Raw genomic sequence first — 25,634 nt, forward strand, 5'->3', positions numbered from 1 at the left:
CCTATTGATAATGTTCTTGTCCTTTTGTGCATGAAATGTTTTCCACTGGACGTTAAGCAAACATATCTTTTAGGTTTGGTTATTGCTACTCATGGAATACATTTCCTGGTAGCACAAATTTGTGGACAAATCCTTGTTTTTTGGCCCCTGATTCCATAACAGTTAGGACAATAACCCCGAACATCAATCCATCCTTCCTTTTGTGGTATGGAAACTTGTGGTACAATGTCATAGAGATCCATAAACTTATTCTCAAGTTATTGTCTGGAAACCAAATGTTTTTCGGACGACGATGACGACAACACTGACAATGTCATAACATTATACGACCGCCAAAATTTTGCGGTCGTATAAAAAGGAGAAACATACCAAAGGGGCAATAAAATATGAAGTCCAAGATAGACTGAACTTACCATGGCCAAACAAACAGCCATCAGTCCACAAAACACTAGAGAACAAACTTTAAGTTGAGGAACAAAAAACACACCAAAATATGGACATCAAATCAACTGATACATTCTTAATTTGCTGCGTTTGAAGTACTTTATTTGATTTACCTTGACACTGAAGACTTAGACCAAAAATGTGGAAATATCAAACTTCAAAATGATAATGCATGTATTTGGTTCGGATTAAGTAGTTCAATTTAAAACAAAAATTGTGTTTCCATATCATTTTCAATTGATGAATAAGATTTAAAATTTTATTTGAATATAAACATATAATAATCATTAACAAAATTTAATTAAATTCTGCTTATAAAGTATCAATATCTCTGTACCTGATTGAATAAAAATTCTGCTTATAAGGTATCAATATCTCTGTCCTTGATTTAATGAAATTCTGCTTAAAAAGTATCAATATCTCTGTACTCGATTGTCAAAGTATTACTTATAATGTAATATTTCATATGGTTTGATTTTTCTTGTTTCTCATTGGTTTATTTGGTCACGTGTTTCCCAATATATATTTTTATTTTCTCATCATTTTGCCATATTGACTAAATGTTACTATTTTTAAAATGATATTTAGTCCAAGTTACTAAAAATAGTTATATCGAGTAAAAATCATTTCCAAAAATAGTAACATTGGGTCAATATCATTTTCAAACTCACACTATTTACATATGTAATATATAAATTAAGGACTTTCACTCAGTCAATACGTTATATATGGACTTGTAAGATTAAATTTAACCTCATACTTCGTCCTCGGTCAATATAATCGGAACAGGTCCATATATTACGTATTGACCTCGTCAAAAGTCTATAATTGATAATTATCGCATCTTATCCATGCAGTTATCTCAAAAATTCATGCAAAATCTATTTCAGATATGATATATGCAAAACTATTTTTGCACAAGACAAATGAATTCTTAAGTAATAACAATCAACATAGTGAAACTTACATGAAAATAAAAAAAAAATTAAACAATGGTATATATAATAATACATACAAATTTTCAGAATCAATCAAAATAATCTTGCACATACAAAGAATTACATATTCTTCATATTAGACTAGGATCCATATCCCATTTCCTTAAATATTAGTCTTGGTTCTCATCTCAATGTAGCCCATTTACACTGTCAGGACATAAGGCAATCAATCAATCAATCAATCAATCAATCAATCAATAAAGATTTATATCTCGAATTGGCAACAATGATATTTGACAAACTTAAAAGGTAGCTTATATTTATAAATCCTGACATTTTCTACAAGATTCTCAAGAATTAGTCAAAGCAAACCTAATTCATTATGGCATGCTTATAGATGATAGACAAAATGGCATATCATAATGTTTAACATAATGCCAATTTCTTGGATAATCAATTTTTTTCAATACAGGTAAATGAGAATGTGTTATTTTTGAAACTTTTAATTTGCCAGAACCTTCTTGGCAATAAAGTGGTATTTAAAAGGGTTGTACTGAAAACACTTATTTATATTCTAGGACTTAAAAGAAACTGACCTTATTTTGAGACAGAAAAATCACTTTTAATCTGTTATGTCAAAAGATTATAAGGGGGTGCAAAAAAAGTACATTCAAAAGATGAATATTTGATTTGTTGATCTTTGTCATCTTAAACCTTCTCCTTGTTTTTGAATACTATCAAAACGAATAATTCTTTTATTTTAGTAATTTCCATTTAAAATTCCATCAGCAGCAATCAACAGTATAAAATCTAGATTTATTAAGTTTCTGCATACTTTTAAATAAACCACACTAATAGAAATATATATATTTTTTATGTATAAACAAGTCTAAATTGAAAACAACGTTCAAACCTATGATTGCGTCGGATAAAAACTGCAAAACAATATTTCTTGGTAGAAGGGTCTAAATACAGCACAAACAACATTTTCTAAAAGACCAAAAAAGTGAAAAAGTATATTTTAACAAAACGCATTTGACTAGCAGGTCGAACAATGGATGTTCTTAAACCTTGATGACTCCCATTGGCGATTGCCAAATAAACGGATCACCAGATGTAACAAAATGGATCTTAACCATTAATTTAATACCAAACAGAAAACAATAAACTTGCGCAAAAGATGGTTTACAGCAAACAAAAGGTGCAAACATTAGTACACCATATCCGGATTTCGACTATTAATGTCTCTTCTGTGATGTTAGGAATCGAAACGGTATTTGAAAGGCCATATAATTTACCTCAATTTAGGATAGACTCTTAAATTTTGAAGAGTCGAAATAGGATGAACGGATCATATAAACCCGGAGGCAAATATAATACAAGCCCAAACGAAAAAATATAAACAAGTCTAAATTGAAAACAACGTTCAAACCTATGATTGCGTTGGATAAAAACCGCAATTTTTATACGTGTGCATGCAAAACAAATTTCTTCGTAGATGGGTCTTAAGACAGCACAAACAACATTTTCCAAAAGACCAAAAATGTGAAAAAGTATATTTTAACAAAACGCATTTCATATTTTTTATGTATGATATTTTTTTTAACACATAAAACCTCAAACCTAATGCAATGTGTTCATTATCTTTACCCTCAACTTATGGCAGTACATTCTTTTAACTTTATAAATTATGCATTGATGCCAGGCATTTGAAATGAAATTGCTACAAAAAAGCCTTGATAAAGACATTGCAAAGGCCCAAGCAATACAGACAATAAAACATTTATCTTTATGTAAAAAAATCATTAAAAATTATCACAGTGATCATCAAATAATCATATTTTATTATAATACCGGTGTCTATTATTTTCAATAAATCTATATTGATAAGTCATCCAAATCGTTCCATAAAACCACAGGTTCTGGATGTTTTCTCTGCCTTAAATAGGAATCCATCTTTCCATCAAATAAACCAAAAATTCCACCTGTAACAGAATTTTTGTCAAAACCTTGACATGTTATCGTAGTAAATTAGAAAATAAAACCAAATAAAGTCATAACGGTTTATTTCTGCTATTCCTACATTTTAAAATCTGGTATGTCATTTGTAAGAAATCCATGTAGGAATAGAAGGAATGCTTGAATAAACAATGGATTAAATCAGATTAAAAACTTCTTGAGTTTTCATCAATGTCCAATTCGAAAATATTAATAGTAGAAAATGTTAAAAAAAAGTTCTAACAAATGCATGTTCATGTCTCATTTTTCAAACCTGTTGTGTTTATTTCCTGGTGTAATGAAACGTCTTTGTCATTGAGTGATTCCAATAAAAATAAATCAAAACGAATTTGTCCCTAAAAAATAGTTTGCTAACACAATTTAAGCACTACAATAAAAAATATTATACTTCACATGAAAGAAAAATTACTAGACAAATATGATAGGTTTAGATATGAGAATTTATCATTAAATCGTATGCATATAAAACAAGAATTTAAGTTCTACACAAAGCTTGTTACATGAACCATTAGAAAATTAACAAAATACTGAATATATCAGAATTTATCACAAAATCAGTCTATATAAAGTCATTGTGATCTGTGACTAATACATGAATTCGTCCTATCTATACTTATACCTTATACTTTTTTTTAACATTTATCCCTGATTAAAGGCTATCTAATAAGATGAAGGTTCAAATTTTAAACTATAAGTGTGATATGTAGATTTAAATTTGAATTTTTCATTTCTGTATTAAGGATGTTCGCTACTCTGTTTCAAAATAACAAGCTTTTTAAAAGATTGTTATAAATTGATAGTATATAAATAAAGGAACTTAATAAGCAGAAAAAAATTACGGGTCCGTTTTCAAGATATAAGCCATTTAAAATTTGACGGGAAATAATTCTCTCTAGATTTTTCATACATTTAACATTGGTACCATTTTTCTTTCAAAAACTATGAAAAAATAACAAGGATTTTATAAGATTTTCAAATATGGCTTTTGAAACTATATGTAATAAGATTATGAAAGGAAAAGTAGGGGTTAGCGGGCAACATTTTTTAATGGCACTACATGGATAAAACCAGAGGATTTCGAAAATCTGGCAAAAATTCAAAAACAAGTGGAGCAAACTTCCTTAAGCCTTTTCTTCTTCGTTACTTTTCATATTTGAGATATTCGGAATATCCTTTTATATAAATTCAAAGTAAATTTCCTTATCTAATTTTCTATATCATATTTTTATCTTTATAATCATAATTCTTCATAAGTAAAAAAGGGTGTTTTTTCTTGCACTTATTCACCTGTACATCAGTTAAATCTAAATTGCTAAAACGACAAATTACCTTATAACAACAGCTATTGTACTTTGTTGGTAGGAATAGAAAGAGTATGTTTTATTTTCAAAATGTAGGAATAGCAGGACAGCATCATAACATTTACACTTCTAAATGAATCAATACAACTATAATTTATATAAAAATAGGAAACTTATAATTAAAATGGCAGTCTTTTATAATAACATAAAATTAAGTTTGATATTACAAATCGAGTCAACAATAATGTGAGGAATGTGAGAACTCTGATAGAATTCTAGAAAATTGTAGGGGTAAAATATCAACAGAAATGCCATATACTGGGTATTAGAAAAAAATCTCAACATAAAAAGTATCGAAGGACAATTAAATATAAGATAACGGTCATAATGTCTGATTATATTACAGCAGTGAAATATCAATGATATAAATGTACCATAATCAGTTTCAGAGGAATATATGCAGCACTAAAACCAGTGTCACAATAAAAATATATATGTCATAAAACTATATGTTTAAAAAAAAATGTATTATACTATACAAGAGAATGGAAGTGATTATATAATACTGATTTACCACAATATTTATTTTGGAAATGTCTCATTAACTGTATACCAAATCGGAGATATTTAAATCAAAAAAATATTAGGAAACTAAGGTTCGAACTCCCTCAGGCAAAGTTCATCTTAGATGGCTTTTGCAAATCTTTTAAGGTTCATTTTGGCCATGTAGCTCCTAACTTTTCTACATATTTTTACATAGTATTCAAGCATTTAGGTTTGAACGTTCTTGATGAAGGTAAATCTGGAAAGGCATTTTAGACACCCCAAATTTATAAAGAGTTATTTTCATATGCCACAGCGTAATACATATAGAATACTGGCATTTTTGTTTTTGATACTGACTTTATCAGCAAGAATATCAAGCGAGCCCATAAGGGCGAGCTGATATTCGTTGTGGGCGAGCTGATATTCGTGCTGATGAAGTGAGTATCAAAATATAAAATGCCAGCATTCTTTTTACTGACAATTTGCCTAAAAATATGTTTTTTTTTTTGGATGAGACTATGACATAAAACGAAATAGTTAGTAAAAGTAAAGCTATTTACGCATACAAAATGTTTAGATAGCGGTTTCGTTTATATGAATGAATTCGCGTGTATTTCATTGATAAATTGACGCGGATGGACATAAACATGTGACGTTGCTGCACTGATACATGACGTCATTGCCGAATATTTTAGAGTATCAAGTCCATGATCTAATAAAATATTAACAGTAGGATCAAAGAGAAAATGTACAAATTTCCAATAAAGTTAAATAAGAGGCTGAAGATCTAATGTAATAACGAATACACTAACAATCAACTTCTATCATATAGCCTTATAAATGTATATATTTTCTATACATAACCACATGATAAATTTTATTAATTTCAAAAATATGTCAGTTCAAATATGCCAGTCAGGAAGTTGTCCTCTGTAATATCTAAATGTTTGTTATTATTTGTGGAAATTGGTGTCATGTATTTACCTGTATGTATAAATAAAATTCTGTTTCCTTGGAACCTATCTGGATTTGATGTTAGTTCTTGCACTAGCCCATTTGCTGCTTTACCAGTATAACAAGGATCTAATATAATTCCAGTATTTTCACTCACTGACTGAATAAATTCTGAAAAAGACAATTTTACTATAAAATAAATGACCAGAGAAACAGAGGCTGTTTTGGCAAGGACTTGCAATGAAAATCACATTTCATGGTTTGTAAAAAATCATATTCTGAGGCTATCTGTAATTCATCTATTTTTTCCAGATCAATGATTAAATTTAAATACAAGTAGGACCTTGCATTTTCCATAATAAATATAACAAGTAAACCTTTGCTGAATTCTCCAAATTTTGAAAATGCAAAAGCAAAACAAACAAACTCACAAAATCAGGCCACACTTAAAAATATTTTGGTTTGCCCAAACGCTACCCAGAGGTAGAGACAGTGGGTAGGTAGGTAGGCATTTTCTTTTTTTTCGGCAAAGAGAAATTGAAGTGTCAGATGTTTTTTAGTCTTCATGCCTATCTGATTAAAAAAAATATTTCACATCAGGACAATAAAAGATTTTGAGTAGGCAGGTATTTTCTGGGTAGGTAGGGTTAGGGCAAACACACATATTCTTTTTTATGGCCTCATAAACAAAACAAAATTAGTAGGTGGGTTTTCAATGGAAGGAGAGAGCCAAGAAAAACGATGTTTTACTCGCTACAAAACCATTTACCCCAAATTAAACAGATAACAGACAAGGAAATCCACAATTGATAATATATCGCTTAGTGGTAAGTGGTGAATATTGGCCCTGAGTTTCAGTATTACAATCTAAATTATAAACTTAAAATTTCATAAGACACAAAAAGAAATAAAAAAAAAGAAATAAAGAACTGTATCATTTTAGAAAGAAAGCAAAGAATAATAATACAAGTTGAATTTAAAGGAATCTCTTATGGGCATGGTAAAACTTCACCTCTACATCTTTACTCTGCCCTGTACGTCGTTCACTGTATAAATGAAATGAAAGTAAAATCATAGACATTTGTAAGCTCTAACTGCATACTGGAGTAAGAAACCATACAACGATACGTGTACATAATTTCTGATAACAGATTATTGACAAGTTGCAGTTACATTGACTTTTTGTCTTAGTTCACTATTCATGTTAAAAAGTTAAGCTATTCACCATTATTCTTAGCAATAAGAAGAATTTTTAAATGGTACATATCCTTTGATATTTTGTTTGTATAACAAAACTATTCTAATCTTTAAAAAAAAAGAAGATTAAAAGGATAATCCCCCCCCCCCCCCAGAACAAAAAAATTCTTAATTCCCCCTCCCCAAAACATTAGTAAAGTTGCCTTTTTAATTCCTAACTATAAAGTTTAACATGAAATGAAACGGTTAAATTTGGTTCTTTGTTTTAATTATGAAAAAAGAATTCTCATTACTGCAATAAGCATCGATATGGTTTGACACGAATCAAAATTTGGGATGTATGAATACAAAAACTTGAGTATGTTTCCAAATATTAGAAATGTGTTCAAAAAGAGTTAGCTTCAGTGCACAGTTTTAAGACTGTTGATTTTCTTCCTTATGCAATATAAACAAATGTTTTGCACTTTTTATCAGTATATTTCAATCTACTTTTTGATATAAACAAAAGGAGGGATTTATCTAAGTAAAACAAGAGTTTTAAACTTAAGTTTCTCTCTTTATACTATTGAAATGTGCTATAAATAGATATAGCTTCTATAAAAATTTCAGTACTTGATTGCACTGAAAATAAGTGTTTCGCACTTTTTATCAGTAAATTTCGATCTCCTTTTTAAATATGAACAAAAGGAGGGATTTATCTTAGAACAAGAGTTTTAAATTTCCTTTCAACAGGACATTTTCTCTATACTTTCTTAATGTTTCACAAATTGAGAAAAACTCAAGAGTTTAAAAGTTTCAGTACTGTTGATTTTACTTCCTTATGCACTGTTAACTATCCATCTTTTTTTAATATGAATTATGCAAGAATTGTAAATTTTCTTCTAAACAGGACACTGTTCTCTATACTTTTGAAATAATGTTGTCTATAGCCATCACGGATGACAGATAGGAAAATTAATCAGACAAAAATATATTGGTTCATGTTCATCTTCAAAAAATCTCAGAGAAGTTGAGCATACCTGGTGAAGGAACACATATCCTTAGTATTGTGCACAGTGAAATTGGAACATCGAAGGTTTATATTAAGAATTATATATCCCTACTACAAAGTAATATAATAGGTGACTATTCTTATCTAACTAAACTTAATTCTAGCTTAAAAATATAATGCAAATGACAATTTAATCAGCACAAAAGCAGGTTACTGAACTGGTTTCAATTTTTCTATTTTTATTTAGATACAAAGGCATTTGACACTAAAAATATGACTACAAACTACAAATATGTCTTACAGTTTAAATATAAATTTTACCAACAAACCTTGTTCTTCAGGAGTAGATAAGCCATACCCACGTCCTTTATAACCATCAACAATATCTATTATGTCATCAGCACAAACCGAATCACCAAGTCCGACTTCTTTTAATAAGTCGTTGATGTGACCCATAAATAATTGTTTGTTATCACCAATAGATATTGCATGGATTCTGTATTAAAAATTAGTTTTGGTAACTTAAGATGTATATATATAAATAATTAATAGAAACTTGATTTTTGTGTTTTAATATATGTATATTTATATTCATCCTCATTGTTGAAGAAACACTATGATTATCCTTCGAAATTTAATGAGAGTCTTGATAAAGAGTTTATTGTTGAAAACAGTATTTGACCATAGGATGTCTAAACTTATAGTAACCAAGAAAACTATCTCGCTGATACAAACCTTGCATCTCCTAAGATAATCCAAAATTGTGTTTAGTGTACGTGTATCCTTGTTTAGTTTTTTAATGTTAAATAGTTTTAATTTAATAAAAGAACCAGTGCTAATAAAACTATATATTAAAATATTATTCTAAGACTAAAAATAAATATTACATTGGAAAAACTGGGGACTAACAGCTGCATACACATAAATAACAATAAAGAGTTATCCCCTTTTGACATATAAATGAAAATTAATATACACATAACTTGGGTGATAAGACAAAAATTGTGGATAAAAATATACAATTTTACCGAAAAGTCCAAATACTGATGCATAGCAGCTGTAGCCCCAAGTTAATGTTTCCTTTTATTGCTAGCACAAATAAATTATGACACTTGAATTGATGAAACAAGCTGATTTTGAGCTTGTTTAATTACTCTCGGACTGGTGTGGATATACCGAGTATACAATCAGATGACCACCTGCCTAATTTTTTTATTAAATGGTCCTCAAGTCGAACTTCTTGTGCAGTTGTGGCTGCTCCAATTCTGAAAGAATGACCATTATAAATTTTGCTTTGTAGACCTAAGCTGTCTATGATAATTTTAACATGTTTGATAAAGAAGTTTCTACTGAAAGGATTGCCATCATCAGAGACAAAGAGAGCATCGGATGTAATATTTGGTGTATTTTTTCGTAAAGACAAGTAGCTTTTTAAAGCGATATAAAGACAAATAATGTGACCACTTTTGTAAAGGGGTATAGTAACACCTTGTCTTAACTGATCTATTTTAGATTTTTCCTAATGTAACAAAATATGTTCTTCAAAAATCTCTAAATCACTAACGCACAAATCTGTTTCTGATTCAAAATTGCTTAGTATTGTAAACTCTCCACATTGGAAAAATGCAAAAACGGCTACAACACGTGCTGCCTCTAACATAACATTGGTAAAAAGGCTAAAATATTGCTTCTTAATGACATTACAATTTTGTACCCTATAGACATAGTAATTGGCAATCTAGATCTTTTAACACAACCTTTCTGCTTTTTTTGAACCATTTAAAATAGTTTGTAGGCATAATAAAGGCTTTCCATATTGTTTTAAAGGGCTAAAATCTGCGTATTGTAGGTTTAAATACCTTATACCACACAAATAAAGCTTAATAGTACTGTGTCTTAAACTTTTATGTTCATCACAAAAGGCAACAAATAGCATTAACAACTTTTATGAAACCAGCAGCATTTCATTTGTAGTCCAAAAGGTTCCTTGCAATAAGGAAAACTTTTTATATAGATCATAACCTGTAGTATAATGCGATTTTGTACTATCGGCTAATGTATATTTCCATAAAGTATAAAGTAATGAGCTGTCAAAAGAATGTTTGAAAGCTGTGGGCAAGGAGTGGCTTTTACTTGTGCTAATGGTGATAACAGTCTGAACTTGCTCATCTGAAAACGAGATAAGGCATCAGCAATAACATTAGATTTCCCTGGTAAATGTTCACACAGAAAAGTTATTAGTTGCAGCACACATAGTAAGTTTTCTTATAAGTTTCATAATGTTTGTTTCCTTTGATCTGCCTTTTGCAATAATGTGAACCGTTGCTAAATTGTCACAATAAAACAGGATCCTTTTACCACACCACTCCTTATCCCATAGAACAGCCGCGACCGCTATAGAATAAAGTTCCAAAAGGCCATTGAGACAGCAAAGTCTGACATGCATGGTAAATATTCAGGCCGACAGTCACAAAACAATTTATGCTGATAATATCCACCAAATCCCATAGATGAGGAGGCATCTGTATAAAGCATCACATCTGTATAAAGCATCATATCTGCTACTTTAGTTAAAGTCTTTTCACAAAATAAATTGAAGCCATTCCAATTTTGAAAAATTTTAACCACGTATTTAATCAGCTTTGTACTGCTTGTTCAAATGGACATGATGAAAACTCTCTTTAACAGATGACATTAACCTGTACAAATAACTAACAAAAGAGCGTTCTGTAAGAATAACTCTAGTTGCAAAAATTAAATGTCCTAACAACTGTTCGAGTTCTTTTCTAGTGCATGGCTTTTTACTGAAAATTAAACTTATAAAGTCTGTATCCTTATCAGTTTATCTTGAGGCAATCTAGCTTGCATATTGACAGTTTCTAATACAATGCCTAAATATTCTAATACACAAGTAGGACCAACTGACTTTTTCTTAGATAGAGGAATATTCAATTTGTTAAAAATTAAAGAAAGTAAAGCCATTGTTTTTTCTCCACAATCAGTTGGCCTATCAATTGTTCAAAAATCATCTAAAAGGTGAAAAATTACATTAATGTTATGATTATATCTAGCTATCCAACAAATACTACTTGACGACATATCAAATAATTTGGGATTAGAGCCACAACCAATAGGAAGTCTAACATAGTGATAATAAAAATTGTCCCATTTAAAACTAAATAAATGCCATTGTGTAGGTGATATAGGCAATTGTTTGAACGCGTCGGACACACAGACTGTTTAAACCATATTCTTGAATTACCGTACTGCAATTGCATCATCAATTTTAATGTAACTAAGTGAACATAAATCTTTGTCCATCATATCATTAACACTTTCATGATCACAGCTATTGTGTGGCAAGGAAAGATCCAAGATTCATCATTTCTTAAAAGAGTATTTATGTACTGCAACACCAATAGGGCTAACTCTATAAACAGGAAAATGGGGGTGTATAAAAGGTCCATGAATAAATCCTTTCTCTAATTCGTTTTTAACTAGAGTTGTGACTGAATCTGGATCTCTCCTGACTGACAATGCATTTTTACTTTCAAAAGTTGAAATATTAATATCAAACACTAACATATCAATACCATATCTTACATTATACTATTACAAAGTAAATTGACAAAAATTCTATCAGGGGGATTTCAATATTCAAATTCTAACTGATCACACTTAATAGATTAAGAAGCTGTATTGCTATGTCTTTGGCACCATTTTACTACCGCTAACTTGGTTTTGATTATTAGGTTGTTGACCTCCTTTGTAGCTTTGACAAGTAACTTTGCCATGAGTTTTACTCTTACAAATTTTGCAAGTAAGTTCATATTTACAATAAGATTTGGTGCAACCTTTAAACCAATTAAAATTGTTACACACAGGTAAACCATCTACATAATTTCAATAGTGAGAAAATCCAATAAAATTATACTTTATGAATAAATCATGACTACATATGCATAGCTTATAAATCTGAAAGCATCAATGACGTATCTCCAATTCTAAGTTGAAAACGAGGCTAACATGATAAAAGAGACACAATAGGGAAAACCCCATCACTACTTTAAATGAATAATCCTTTATATAAACATCAATTATCATAAGAATTGTTAACTGACGGAATTTAAAAACGCAACACACATTTTGGTGATTTTTATTTTACCAAATCATGATTGATCCTCATGCTTACCACACTTCTTTCTGTTTAGAAAAATTTAATACCTGACTTAGCTGAGGTTATTGAACATACCAGATTATTGAAGTCGCACGAATTCCTTAAAGCGAAATTTGAAACCCATAAATGATTGTTTTTTAAGGTTTTTTCTTTGTGAAACAATTCTTTTAATCCATACCAACACTTAAATCAGTAAAAAAATGATGCATCTCCATATTGCCGAGACTAAGCAATGAAAATCTGAATCTGGTCATAAGAACATTGCAGGCAGGAATATGTGAACGTGCTGTTGCCAGATAATATTACGTCAGAAAGTCGTCTAACTGTCCTTAAAACAACGGTACAGGCAGACAGGATTGTTGATGATCATCCATGACCAGATCAAGATGTAGTGTCAAGGCCACGTCAATATAATTTGATTACGCAACGTCATTTACGAGACATGTTTACGGCCACAACGTCAACAGCTAATCAAGTCGCTGAATGCCATGGCAGACATATTAAATCCATAAATGTTTCCCATATACTGAAATGCCAAAGAATCGACTGCAGAAAAACATTTAGGGCATAAGGTTTAAACCGCAATATTGCCAGAACACACTGTAACGGTTGGGACAGAGGCAAAATCAGAAGGTACAAAACAGAACTCAAAACATTGCCCAACAGAATTGGTTGACCTTTCTGACAATAATTTTGGCGTTGGTTACGGGCAGTCGTTGCCTTCGACGATGACACGTACATTGATAAAAGGAGAACTAGGGTTTCAGTGCATACCACATAATGTGAACAGTAAAAATGACGTCATCAATTCAACTTTCGAACTGGAAACTTATTTTAGACAATGAAGTAATGAATGAATTGTATATTTATACATTTATTTTACAAAATTTGAGTGTTTGAAAATGGGAATTAAAAATTCCGTTTTTCAAGTCTGTCAGTATATATTTCAGGGTCTTTATACAGCAAGGTAAATAAAAATGATTTCATTCACCTACATGTCAAATTATTATGACATGATTTCTTATCTGGTAGCGTTTTAATACTTGAAAGTGAAAAATATTTACGAGAAACTAATACTCCTTCTATTTGCTCCTGACTTCTACTATTTTTCCATTTTTGATAGCTAGTTTTTTTATTTGTCATGCTCGTAATGCTGGAATGTTGGAAATCTAAAACTTAACTATCTTGGGTGGAGAAATATCTTGATCCACTTGCAACAGCAAGAGAGTCTACATATACAAGCAGAAAAAGTGATGATTTTCTTTAAATTAAGACCTATAAATATAAACCTGAGTTAATCCTAAGTTCACAAACATTTTTATATTTATCAGAGCATTACATTTATTTCAAAGACCACTTTCCCACTTGATAAGTTTGATATTCCTAAACATACTATGCAATTCTGACTTTCTTTTACCCTATGAATATTGTCAGAGAGACCATGCTTTAGGTATATGAATAATATTGATTTTAATGTAGTATGTTCTTTCTCTTTGAAAACTATAAATGTTTGTTTTAACTGTTATGAGTTTCAAGAACTTCATAGCATAGATAAGCTTGGATTGTCATTTGTTTAAATAATACAGAAAAAGGGATATCTAATATCAAATTAGTTTTGAATTTTTATCAATTGAGCTGACCTTCTAACAGAAGATTCTAAAAGTTTCATATTTCTCTACAAAAATACACAAGAAAAAACAAATTATTAGGTTCCACAGTAAATTAAACTTTTCTGATGCAATTGGCAGAACCTATCACCAATATGTTAAAATTTAATTGGTTAAAGCAGATAAATATACCAGTACCTGAGTTTTGATTGGTTTAGATAGTTAGCTATAGAAAGTCCAGCCACTGTTCCACCAGTTCCACAGGTAACCACAATATCATCAAACTCTTCTAAAATTCCCTAAATAATTATCAATGGTATCAATAGGACAAGTTCTTATTTATTTGGCAATTCATTTTCACAAAATAAAAATCAAATACAAACCCCGCCTGCACATTATTTTCTAAAAATGGGAGTATTTAAAATACAGATTGAAAGTTTTACATGGCCCATAATTTCAAAAAACTGTGAGATCATACCATTAATAATCTTAAAGGAATTAACCTGGACTCTGCCATTAAAGAAGATATGTATGTTTTTATTCTTTCATCCTTTGGTCTTCAACGGATAATTGTCTCTCATTGTTGAAGGCCATACAGTGACCTATAGTTGCTAACATCCAAATTATTTGGTCTCTGTGGAAAGTTGTCACGTAGGCAATCATACCACATTCCTTATTTATATTAGTAGTAATACCACTCACATATGTTCTTATAATTATACAGCTTTTCAAAAACTAGAAAACTTTAAAGGACCAAACTATATCAAAAAGATAATTATTGGTATATGTTAAAGATTGATACTGTATAAAATAAACCATTTTTCTTGTGTCATATGTTAATGCCCAACTAATTTTTGGCAGGAATACTGAACATATATTAGATATTTTAATACCTGAGAAATCATTTCTTGGAATGCTGCTATATAACCATATAATCCAACAACATTAGATCCACCACCCGGTAACAAATAAGAATCTTCTCCTGTTTCCTTCCTATAAAAGATATAACTGTCAATGGGAGATAACTCCAAATATAATTTCCAAAGTAGTTTTACTGTTATTTTTATGTTTAACATATATACTAATAAAATATCAATAACAATAGTCTGTTTGTACAAATGTTTGTAAAGATGAACTTCCGATGATGAATTTTCCAGTTTCTAGTTTCATTTGCCCCAGGCTTTAGGAGTTGTTCAATACCACAGAGTCTTTATGATAGGGACAATTAAATCAATAATAGATTAAGGTATCTGGAGTGTCTAAATGTTGGACAATAGATTTTTACTTAAACTTCAGTAAAGACTTCTTGGTCAATGTACTCACTGGGGGTCACATACCTGGTTTTTTCTTAAAATGCAGAAAAATAAACAAAATTACAGTTATTTTACATAATTTATATTGGGGAAACTTATTTTTTTTCATATTGAGGAAACATTATACGTTAGAATTCTTCCAATATATGCAATCAAAATAGGGGGTCATGGGCCTTATTTTGTTGATAAATCCAAAAAACACAAATTGTCCAATCAAATTTAATACAATTTTCAGCCCTTGATTTTAAAAGGTTTTTTTCTGAAAATTTTAAATACACTTGTCGACACTTAATATTTTGATAATTTAATCTTCAAATTTCAAGTTTTAGATGTTCTGTTGTATATTGAATGATACTTGGTAAATATTTTTAAACGAAAAGAGTATTTTTGGAATAGACGGGATGCTCAGAATAAAACAACCGATCTACCTTAATTGAAAAAAGGATAATTGACAGTTATATCGTAACATTTTAAATAAGAAAATGAAAACATTACGTTTGAAATTTCAGGTGTACAAAGCGATCTCTAGATTTAACTTCATCAGGAACACTCAAAGCCTAATATTTGAAAGCCAAGGATGTATAAGAACCAAAACCATTGAAGAGCTATATAACCAAAAAGGACCTAAAAAATATCAAAAATCATCTAGGGTCAACTTTGCCTGAGGAAGTTGAAATCTTAAAAAATTTATAAATGGACAATTTTAAATTGATAATGCTACTTGAAAAAAGTCTGAGCAAATTATACTACTGACAAAAGTATAAGGTTAACATAAATTTGTCTGTTCAACTGATTTAAATGGATCTCCGTAAAAATTTCTATTTGGAAATAATTGTTGGGTTTTGTTTCAGAAGTTTACTGATTGTAACCTAGATTAACAATCAACACAGAATCATGGATATTGAGCACTGTAAACATGTGTATAAGTGAGATGATAAAGCGATGGGTTTTTCTTTAATCATCAATGTGTTTCCATTTGTAAACTTAGTGTTGGCATAACAGTTGTTCAATGGTTTGGTGTATTAACAGATTCATTCACAATCTGTTAATACTACCTTCCTACGTTTGCTAACTTTTTCTTCTATTACATTTTCTCCTTCAAACTTTGACTTGTGCAGTGTGATTGTTCAATTTCTTACGTAAGGTGTCATATTAAAGTCACTACATACAGAAAAAATCATAGAATTAGAGAAACATGAGTATGGGAAGAACATAATTCAATAGCAGAACATAACCTGAAGATTAGAATAAAATAAAGGATTTTTCGGTTAAAAGAAAGTATATGAGCATATGTTTTATAACTGAAATTAGCCATTCATTTATATGAAAGATTTTCATCTTTTAGTTAAAATTGGAGAAGCATATGGCTTAAATTATCCAAATGTGTAAACTCACAGCGTGTATCGTATGAAGAGAATTGATTACGAAAAACATATAAATTACATACTTACTTGATATGTGCTGCTAGTTTTTCCATTCTTGGTTTTATGTCTGTCGCATAGTTGCTCGACTTTAACATGTTTGATATTAAATAGATACTTGCGCCACTCATTTTGTCCAATAAAACATTTCCTTCAAACGTTAGGTTGGCACTGCAATCTTTGTAATAAAGTTTACCAGTCTTAGTTTCTTTTGATTCCATGGTATAAGGCTGTCAAAGAAATTATTTGACAATCACGGGTTTAATTCTTTTCTTGGAAAAGTCTAATCATATAGTTGGGATGGGAGATATTATGAATGTTTTTTAGTCAATGAGAAAAAAACATTCCTAAAAATCAAGTTTGCAGTACTTTTTTCAGGTCTTGATTATTTTAAGAAATTATGAAATTATGGATGTAATACTTCATTTTGATGTGTACCAGTATTGTTTATTTTAATTTGAATTTTTCCTTTGTTTGTTTTTTGAGGGCTTTTTTCATTTTAAATTCAGTATTGTAAAACACACGTCCATAATTAAACATTTATTGTCTACATAAGGTTGATCCCTATATTTTTTCCAAGCCATGCTTATCTACCTTTATTCTTTTTAAACCTTCACTGTCCACTAGTATATATATAGAATTTTAAGAAAACGTAATGAAAATACTTTTATATCATGTATATAACTCAGGGAAGGTCTGAGAGACAAAACATTCCCCTTGATAGGCCTTATTAATCAGCATTCTCCATTTATATGTTGTTTTCTCTCTCTCGATATATACACTTATACTAGTAAATACAAACATCTTACCACTTCTGGACTTGCTAACAGAAGATGACAATTCAACCCAAGCTGTGCTGCAGCTATTGCTGCAGACCTGGCAAAATTAGACTGAATATAACCACAAGTGATTACATTCTTACAGCCTTTGTCAATGGCATCGGCAAATAAAAACTCTAGTTTTCTGACCTGAAATGAAGTCACTGATAATTTGGTCCCACTCTAAATTTTACAAGTATATATTTATAAATTGTTTTTTTTTAACATGTTTAACAGGTTTTAATTTAGCCCATTTCTTCACATCTTATGAAGAAACTATCATCATCATTTTTGAATTTGATCAAATTCATTCGAGGGTTCACGCATATATATAGGTTGTTTTTGTAGTCTTTCGGAATATCGAAAATGCCTACTATCTTTTCGGAATACATCTGTTCTTTTCTATGGCCGCCTGCGTAATAGGTAATTAATTGATCGAATGAATATGTATTAGCGTTTTACAGTTGCTATAGAGATAAGTGTTAATCGAGGCTGATTGATATTCTACATCAGTAGTGAATTATATTAGAGTCGCATATGCATGATATGCTAAGTTTTCTGAAATACAAGCTGTGTTCAAATTGGCGATTAAGTGACCGTCAATGGATAGGGCATTTTTAAAATTTTAAAACTGAGCAATTTCTACGTTATTTAAAAAGAGCAAAGTCCGTTTAAGCAGCAATTAAAATTCTACATCCAGGAAAGATGCGAACAAACAAGGAGTTTCTAAAATTGTTTCTATTTTAATTAAAATAGCAAAAATGGAATTATTATTTGAAGTCCATTACTTTAATTGGTAAAATATTGGAACACAATATCCTTAATCGTTATCAAAATCCAAATTAAAATAAATAGAAAATAAATTAAACATAATAAAGAAAAACAAACTGAACCTTAGAATCAATGCAGATATAAGATGCTACAACGAAACGTTCTATCGTTGTCTATTTTTTTAAAGTTATAAAAATATTTTTAGCGTCATGGTTCCGATTCTGAAAGAATAATTAAATGTTTGGGCGTGATGTCTGTGATGTCGGATATTATGCATATGCAATAGCAGTGGTGAAATACTAATACAGGGTCAGAGATAAAATAATGAATGTCTTTTATAGAGACAGAGTGATGATATATACAGTCAGAGATAAGATAATGAATTTCTATTTATAGCAATTAAGGCTCTACATTGTTATAAAAATATAAATAAGGAAACAAGACAACTCGGTGACATCAAGCAGTTAGTTTTCTCATATGAATTGTTTTATATTTGTCATTTCGGGGCCTTTTATAGCTTACTATGCGGTATGGGGTTTGCTAAGTTTTGAAGGCCGTACGGTGACATATAGTTGTTAACCTCTAACTCATTTGGTCTCTGGTGGAGAGTTGTCTGATTGGCAATCATACCACATCTTCCTTTTTTTAATTTTATATAAGGGAACCATTATAATCTTATTTAAAAATGCAAGTTAACCCTGGAAATTACGAGCAAATTTAAAGGCACCTTAAGGTTTTAGGTGTGTTAAATGCATAAATTATATGTCATATCGAAACAGTTCATAAATGAATATGTGTTTGAGTCCTTAAAATAATTCTATAGATATGAAACGATTTACCGACACACTGAGTGATATTCTTTGTGGTATGTGACCCCCCCCCCCCCCCCCCACCTCCCCGACACACACACACATACACACACACACAAAATCATACTAAAAGTTGAAGTAGCAGGTGCACAACTTCATGTCCCACCTTAAAAAGAATCAGTGAAAGTTTCTGGAAATTCCATCAATTTGTTTTCAAGAAGTTGAGGCAATCTGTATTCATGAGCGAATTTTTAGGGTCTAGTTGACAGAGTCCTAGAGCGTTTTTGATGACAAAATAGGACGATATCTTTACAAACTAGGCCATACAAAAAAACGTGTGTATTCATAATAAAAAAAAATGCACAACTTAGTAAAAAATTATTTTTCTTAAAATCAATATCCGTATTCAACAGACATGCGATTGCAAAAACAGGATTTTTTAATTGCTTACTGGACATGAGATATACTGAATTGGCACTGTTATTTACCTGTCGACATAAGCCAGGAAGCTACCTCTAATTTCCAAAACAGCACCTTAGAATGGTTGCCTCCTATTTAGCATGTTGTAATGTTATATATCGGAAGAGAAAGGGATGGGAGAGAGAGAAATGATTTCTTTAACAAGAAAGATATGCCCAACATTGAACAGCAGTTACAATAAGAATCCTTGTCAGTTTTTCTACATCTTATATAAAAAAAAATGCGGTAAAAGCATGCATCTTTATATAACAAATATCAGATCTTAAATACCAAACAGGCATTTAGGTTCACGAACGCATTTCTTTTTTTAAAGAAAGCAACTTGTTATTATTGGTTTTATTGTATATCAGTTATAATCATTGAAAAAATTACTCATATCACTATGGACACAAACATGGATATGATATAGAGAGTTAGAGTCAAAGTAAAAATTTAATTAAATACCAAATTCCTGTATTTTTAAACTACACCTTGCTATATTATAACATGTTGTAATGAGCATTTAACATGTTTAATGAAGTTATATTGAAAGGAATAAAACATATAAAATGGCCAACTTTCAAGGTAAAAATGGAGAAGCAAGTTATAAGTTGACCAGTGCAACATTGAAAACAAAATGTGTAAATTGACGCCAAAAGAAAACTAATGCACCTGTCAAATAATCTTATTTTTGAAGGGGACACACATGAATTCAAGTCAGAGCTGTAAAATGTGTGGTCAAATGCAGCCAAACTGGAACATACCTCATAAATCTAATTGGAAACCATTTGTAAGGTATGTAAACCCTCCAGATGCTAGGCAAGGTGTGAATCATTCAACAGAGAACAAACATGCCTATTTTACTGTTGTTTTTTTTAAATTAAAGATGGTTCTATTCTTCAGCTGCCAGGTCGTTTGAAATAATCTTGAAATTTAAACTTACAATAGTTTCCATGCTTGTTGCAATTCCGGTTCACTGGTTTAAAACAAAATAATATTTTTAAATTCTATTACTAGGAACCATAATTGTACTCTCAATTTTAGTCTTGAAATTGGGTTTGGAACTAGTTGCAGTAGCTGTGAGTACTCTTATATCAGTACTTTGTGTCTTTTTTAATTTGTGATAAGTACCAATCTGATGAGTCAAGCCGGTTGCATCTGAATTTTAGAGTTATTTCTAATCTTGTGCTGTTACACTACTATCCTTGTTTAGGACATTTGAGCTCTCATAAACCTTTTAATGTAACCTCATTTTTATGTGCATGTCCCAAGGCAGTTGCCCAGTGGTTGCCCTCTGTCATTCGTGTTATATGTATACTGTAAAAAATATTAGCTTAAATCAGGCCATTTTTTATGCTTCGGATTGTTTTGTATTTAAAATTGCTATCTTGTGTAATCAAAATGTAATATAGCTTACTATAACACATACATTTAAGCATGATAAGGTATGGGTTTTGCTAATTGCTGAAAGCTGTACAGAAACGTATAGCGTTACATCTTTGCAGTTTGGTCTTAGGTTGATGGTGTTGATTGTTGTCTCATTGGAAATCATACTACATGTCCTTACTTTTGTATCAAAATATATGCAAAAGTTCAATATAAAAATAAGGAGATGTGGTATGATTGCCAGTGAGACGACTATCCACCAAAGTTCAAATAAAGTGGATGTAAGCAATTATAGGCTATGTCCGGATGAGCTAAAAGGTAACAATATCAACACACCTTATTACCTGACAATGTTGACCCAGTCATATCATCTCTCTTGATGTAAACTTTAAAACCACTTGGTACATTTGGAAGTTTCCACTCATGGATTGGTGTATTCATATTACCAAGCTGTAAAAGATTTGAAAGTCATCTTTTTGTGTTTTCAACAAAATTCAAAATTCTTGGTTTTACCCAAAAGTCTGGCAACATCTGGATGGAGCAAAATAAAAATAAGGATTATGAATTAACATGCATGGCAATACATAGTCCCCTACGGGTTACAAATTCATTGTAATGGAACGAAATTCTAACTTGATCTATAACTTGTCATGGTGTAAACTTCATAAAAATATCAAGTCAAAATCTTCAAGGATGACGATAAAAACTGTTGAAAAGTGATTATTTAAGTGAATTCTCTATGTCCAAAGACCATAACGATGCACAAAATTATCAGACTGGAACAAAATTCGAACTTGATCTGTAACTTGTCATGATAAAACTATATACTAATTATCAAATCAATATCTTCAAGAATGACAAACAAACCTAAAACTAAATTCTTCAAACAATTTACCAAAGAAAAGGAAACAAATCCAAAATGTCATTTTGTCTTTTAAAAATCTTTTAAAAAATGAGTTATTTCCCTTTGAACAGAAATCTACTAATTAATGAGTATTTCATCAAAAAGATAATTCTAGGGAAAGGGCTTTAACTGAACAAAGAGAAAAGCTAAAATCGTGAAAATTGAACTTGACCTGTAACTTTTCATGATAAATCAATACACCAAATATCAAATCAATATCTTCAAGCACGAAGAAAAAAAGTCTGGAAAACTGATTTGCCGGACTGACAGATGGACAGACAGACAGACGGACGGAGTGCAAACCTAAAGTCCCCTTCGCCTTTGTCGGTAGGGGACTAATTATTGTAATTGACCATATGTCCTTAGAGGATTACCTGTCAAATTCATGTTCATCAATTTAACTCAATTTCTTATATTTGATTTATATACTACACTAAAATGTGACTTTATCCAATTTACAAAAAGTCCAAAAGAAACAGTTAACAATGACGTGATTATTTTAATGTATTAGCATTTCTTACGTATTTTTGACTAGACACCTATTATTTTAACCTTAAGATGTCTTCTGAAGACTGTTGATGGTCATATCACCTGATATAAACATAAATATAAATATAAATAGACAGGCAGGCACGTGTAAACATTAACTGACTAGGTCTGTTTGATTTCATGTCATAGATTAAAAAATATGGAAATCATTGTTTTACCTGTAAAAGAATGCTTTTTTGTGTGGGCCAAATCAGTTAAAGAAATTATTCTTCTTGTTGGCTACCTGTTTCAATTTTTTCAATGTTGACATTTTTTCTTTTTAACAAGCCTTCTGTGAGTATTGCATGGCAATACATAGTCCCCTACCAGTTAAAAATTCATTGTACTGGAACAAAATGCTAACTTGATCTATAAATTGTCTTGGTGTAAACTATATAACAAATATCAAGTCAATATCTTCAAGCATGACGAAATAAAATGTGGAAAATTGATTATTTCAGTGAAGTTTCTAAGTCCAAGGACCATAACTCTGCACAAAATCATCAGACCGGAACAAAATTCGAACTTGATCTGTAACTTGTCATGATAAAACTCTATCATGTATATACCAATCATCAAATCAATATTTTAAAGTATGACACAAAAAGGTGCGGACAACTAATTATTTGAGTGAATTTTCTAAACACGAACCATAACTCTGCACAAAATCATCAGACATAAACAAAATTCGAACTTGATCTGTAACTTGTCATGATAAAACAATACACCAAATATCAAATAAATATCTTCAAGCACAAAGAAAAAAAGTGTGGAAAACTGACTGACGGATGGACAGACAGACAGACAGACAGACAGACAGACAGATGGACAGAGTGTAAACCTAAAGTCCCTTCGATTACGTCGGTAGGGGACTAATTACATGCTTAGCCAATGGGTAACTCTTCTCCACATGCTCCAGCTTAGGGTTTAATTAAAGGACGCATGAATACGAATTCAAATGAGTTGAATTATTGACTAATACAAGCAAATAATATATTTGCAATATTTTTTAGCTTATCTTGTTCAAACTGAACCAAACTGACTGCTACTAACAAATTAATGTTTCGATATTCCGCTTTAATAAATGTTTGAAACAAGAAAAAACATATTTTTATATTTTGTCTATATTGTAGCTATAGATACCCCTTTTTAAGATCAAAAATAAATTTCTTTTGTAATTATTTGTAGTAAATCAGCTCTCCCTAAAGCTAATGTTTTGCTATATGTGTGAGGGCAGAATCCTATGTTAGTTTATTATAAAACTAAATTTTCCAATTACCATTCATGTAGACTTTGAAAGTTTCAAATAAGTTAAATTAATATTGAAAAAAAAATACAAGACACAGAAATAGAATATCACGCAGTTTAATCAATATAACTAGCAATAAATCTATTGTGTAAAAGTAAAATATTTACATGATTTCATTTTGGACGATTTACATACTAATTTGCCGTTTAAAAACGCCTGCATTAGCCTAGTCCAAATAATTATGACATCTTGAAATGCTATTTTTAATAAGGTGTCACAGAAAAAAAATAAAATAGCCTTTCAAGACGTCATAATTATTTGGACTAGCATTAGCTTTGAACCAGCAGTTGTCTCTCCTTGATTTGTGTTTGTTTAAAGTTTTTTTATACTGTAGATGCTCACCCTGACAAAATATTTAGGAATGTGTGACAGTCTGTTACTCCAGTCTGGTGGCGAAAACGGTGTCAAAACTGATGCCATCGTGTCAATGCAATGTTCTAAATCAACTTCTAAGCAAGGACTGAAGCTCATAAACTCGGCAATCAATCCTTGCTGTCACCTGTTTTCCCCAATCTCCGGCACAAAGTTCATATCTGTTCCATACGTGCTTCGCAATAATTCACTTAATATTAAGCTCCTTTTTTCTGATGTTTTTTTAAAGACGTACGAGTCTGCACACACACATGTATATTCAATATTGTTTATGAATTCAACATATTGTTACAAAATGAACTAAATCACTGGACTTGAGGGTATACCGTTCAGAATAATAAGTAGCCATTAACACTTATTAAGCATGAAAAAATGCATGTACATGAATTCTACCCATACTATATCATATATTCTTCATGAGACCATAATAGTTGTAAACACCCCCTGGAAGAAATCATTAAATAATAAAAGTGTCCAATAAATTAAGTAACAGCATAAAATAAAAGCCAATGACCAAAAGCACATTTAATAAAAAAAAAAGCATTCTGAGAGTATTGCATGGCAATACATTGTCCCCTACCGGTTAAAAATTCATTGTAGTGGAACACAATGCTAACTTGATCTATAACTTATCATGGTGTAAACTATATAACAAATATCAAGTCAATATCTTCAAGCATGACGAAAAAAGTGTGAAAAACTGATTATTTAAGTGAATTTTCTAAGTCCAATGACCATAACTCAATTTCATAAACAATTGTTAGCACATTTTGATTCATTCTGTGAGCTGATAAAGGTTATGACCCATAAACTCATCCAATCATCTTCTGAGATCATCGGCAACCACACGTTGATTAAATAGTTTTATACAATGGGTCTGGAAAGGGTTAAATTGCCACAGAAATAGAGAAAATAATTTACACACCTTGTTTGGTGTGTATCTCCTGCCATATCAGTATTTGTTGCTTTAAAATATCAATCAGAAATAATCAATGTAAAAATGGAAAATTTTTAGGAAAAAAAAAAATTTGGGAAAAAAAATCCCCCCAACAAATGTGTCCCCCAAAAAATGTGTCCTCCAAATAAAAACTTTTTGAAAAAAATTTAAATTTTGAAAAATCTTGAAGAAAAAAGTATGAACCTCCCCCCAAAAAAAAATGTAAAAAAAATCCCACCTAAAAAAAAATTTTGCAAAAAATTTTAAAGAAAAAAATATGAATCCCTAGAAAAATTTGAAAAAATTGAAAAAAAATCCTCCCCAAACTTTTTTAAACCCTCCAAATTTTTTTGAAATTTTTAAGATTATTTTCTTTTGAGGAAAAATGTACAATTTAAGAGAGTTCCATAAACTTAAACGCAAGTTATTGTCT

At 30.5% G+C, this 25,634-nt stretch overlaps 1 protein-coding gene across 1 annotated transcript; it reads right to left on the reverse strand.

Annotated features, from left to right (window-relative positions):
- Positions 1–3,260: 3,260 nt before the first annotated feature.
- LOC127737080 (uncharacterized) lies at positions 3,261–24,312 on the reverse strand. Its single transcript, XM_052247612.1, has 9 exons — positions 24,235–24,312; positions 21,488–21,601; positions 17,707–17,876; positions 16,939–17,079; positions 15,068–15,167; positions 14,373–14,473; positions 8,720–8,886; positions 6,233–6,373; positions 3,261–3,367 (listed from the first exon to the last, which is right to left on the reverse strand). Exons 1-9 carry the CDS (start codon positions 24,310–24,312, stop codon positions 3,261–3,263), a joined length of 1,119 nt encoding a protein of 372 aa, XP_052103572.1.
- Positions 24,313–25,634: the final 1,322 nt, after the last annotated feature.

This window comes from Mytilus californianus, unplaced genomic scaffold (assembly GCF_021869535.1).
Source record: "Mytilus californianus isolate M0D057914Y unplaced genomic scaffold, xbMytCali1.0.p SCAF_4, whole genome shotgun sequence".
Lineage (NCBI taxonomy): Eukaryota > Metazoa > Mollusca > Bivalvia > Mytilida > Mytilidae > Mytilus > Mytilus californianus.

Excerpts from the sequence above, each read along its gene's own strand:
- LOC127737080 (XM_052247612.1), bottom strand. The coding sequence starts at position 24,312 with ATGGCATCAGTTTTGACACCGTTTTCGCCACCAGACTGGAGTAACAGA. Across the intron at positions 8,887-14,372 it reads CTAAACCAATCAAAACTCAG|AATCCATGCAATATCTATTG; the intron begins GTACTGGTATAT and ends TTTTTAATACAG. Across the intron at positions 3,368-6,232 it reads AATTTTATTTATACATACAG|GTGGAATTTTTGGTTTATTT; the intron begins GTAAATACATGA and ends ATTCTGTTACAG.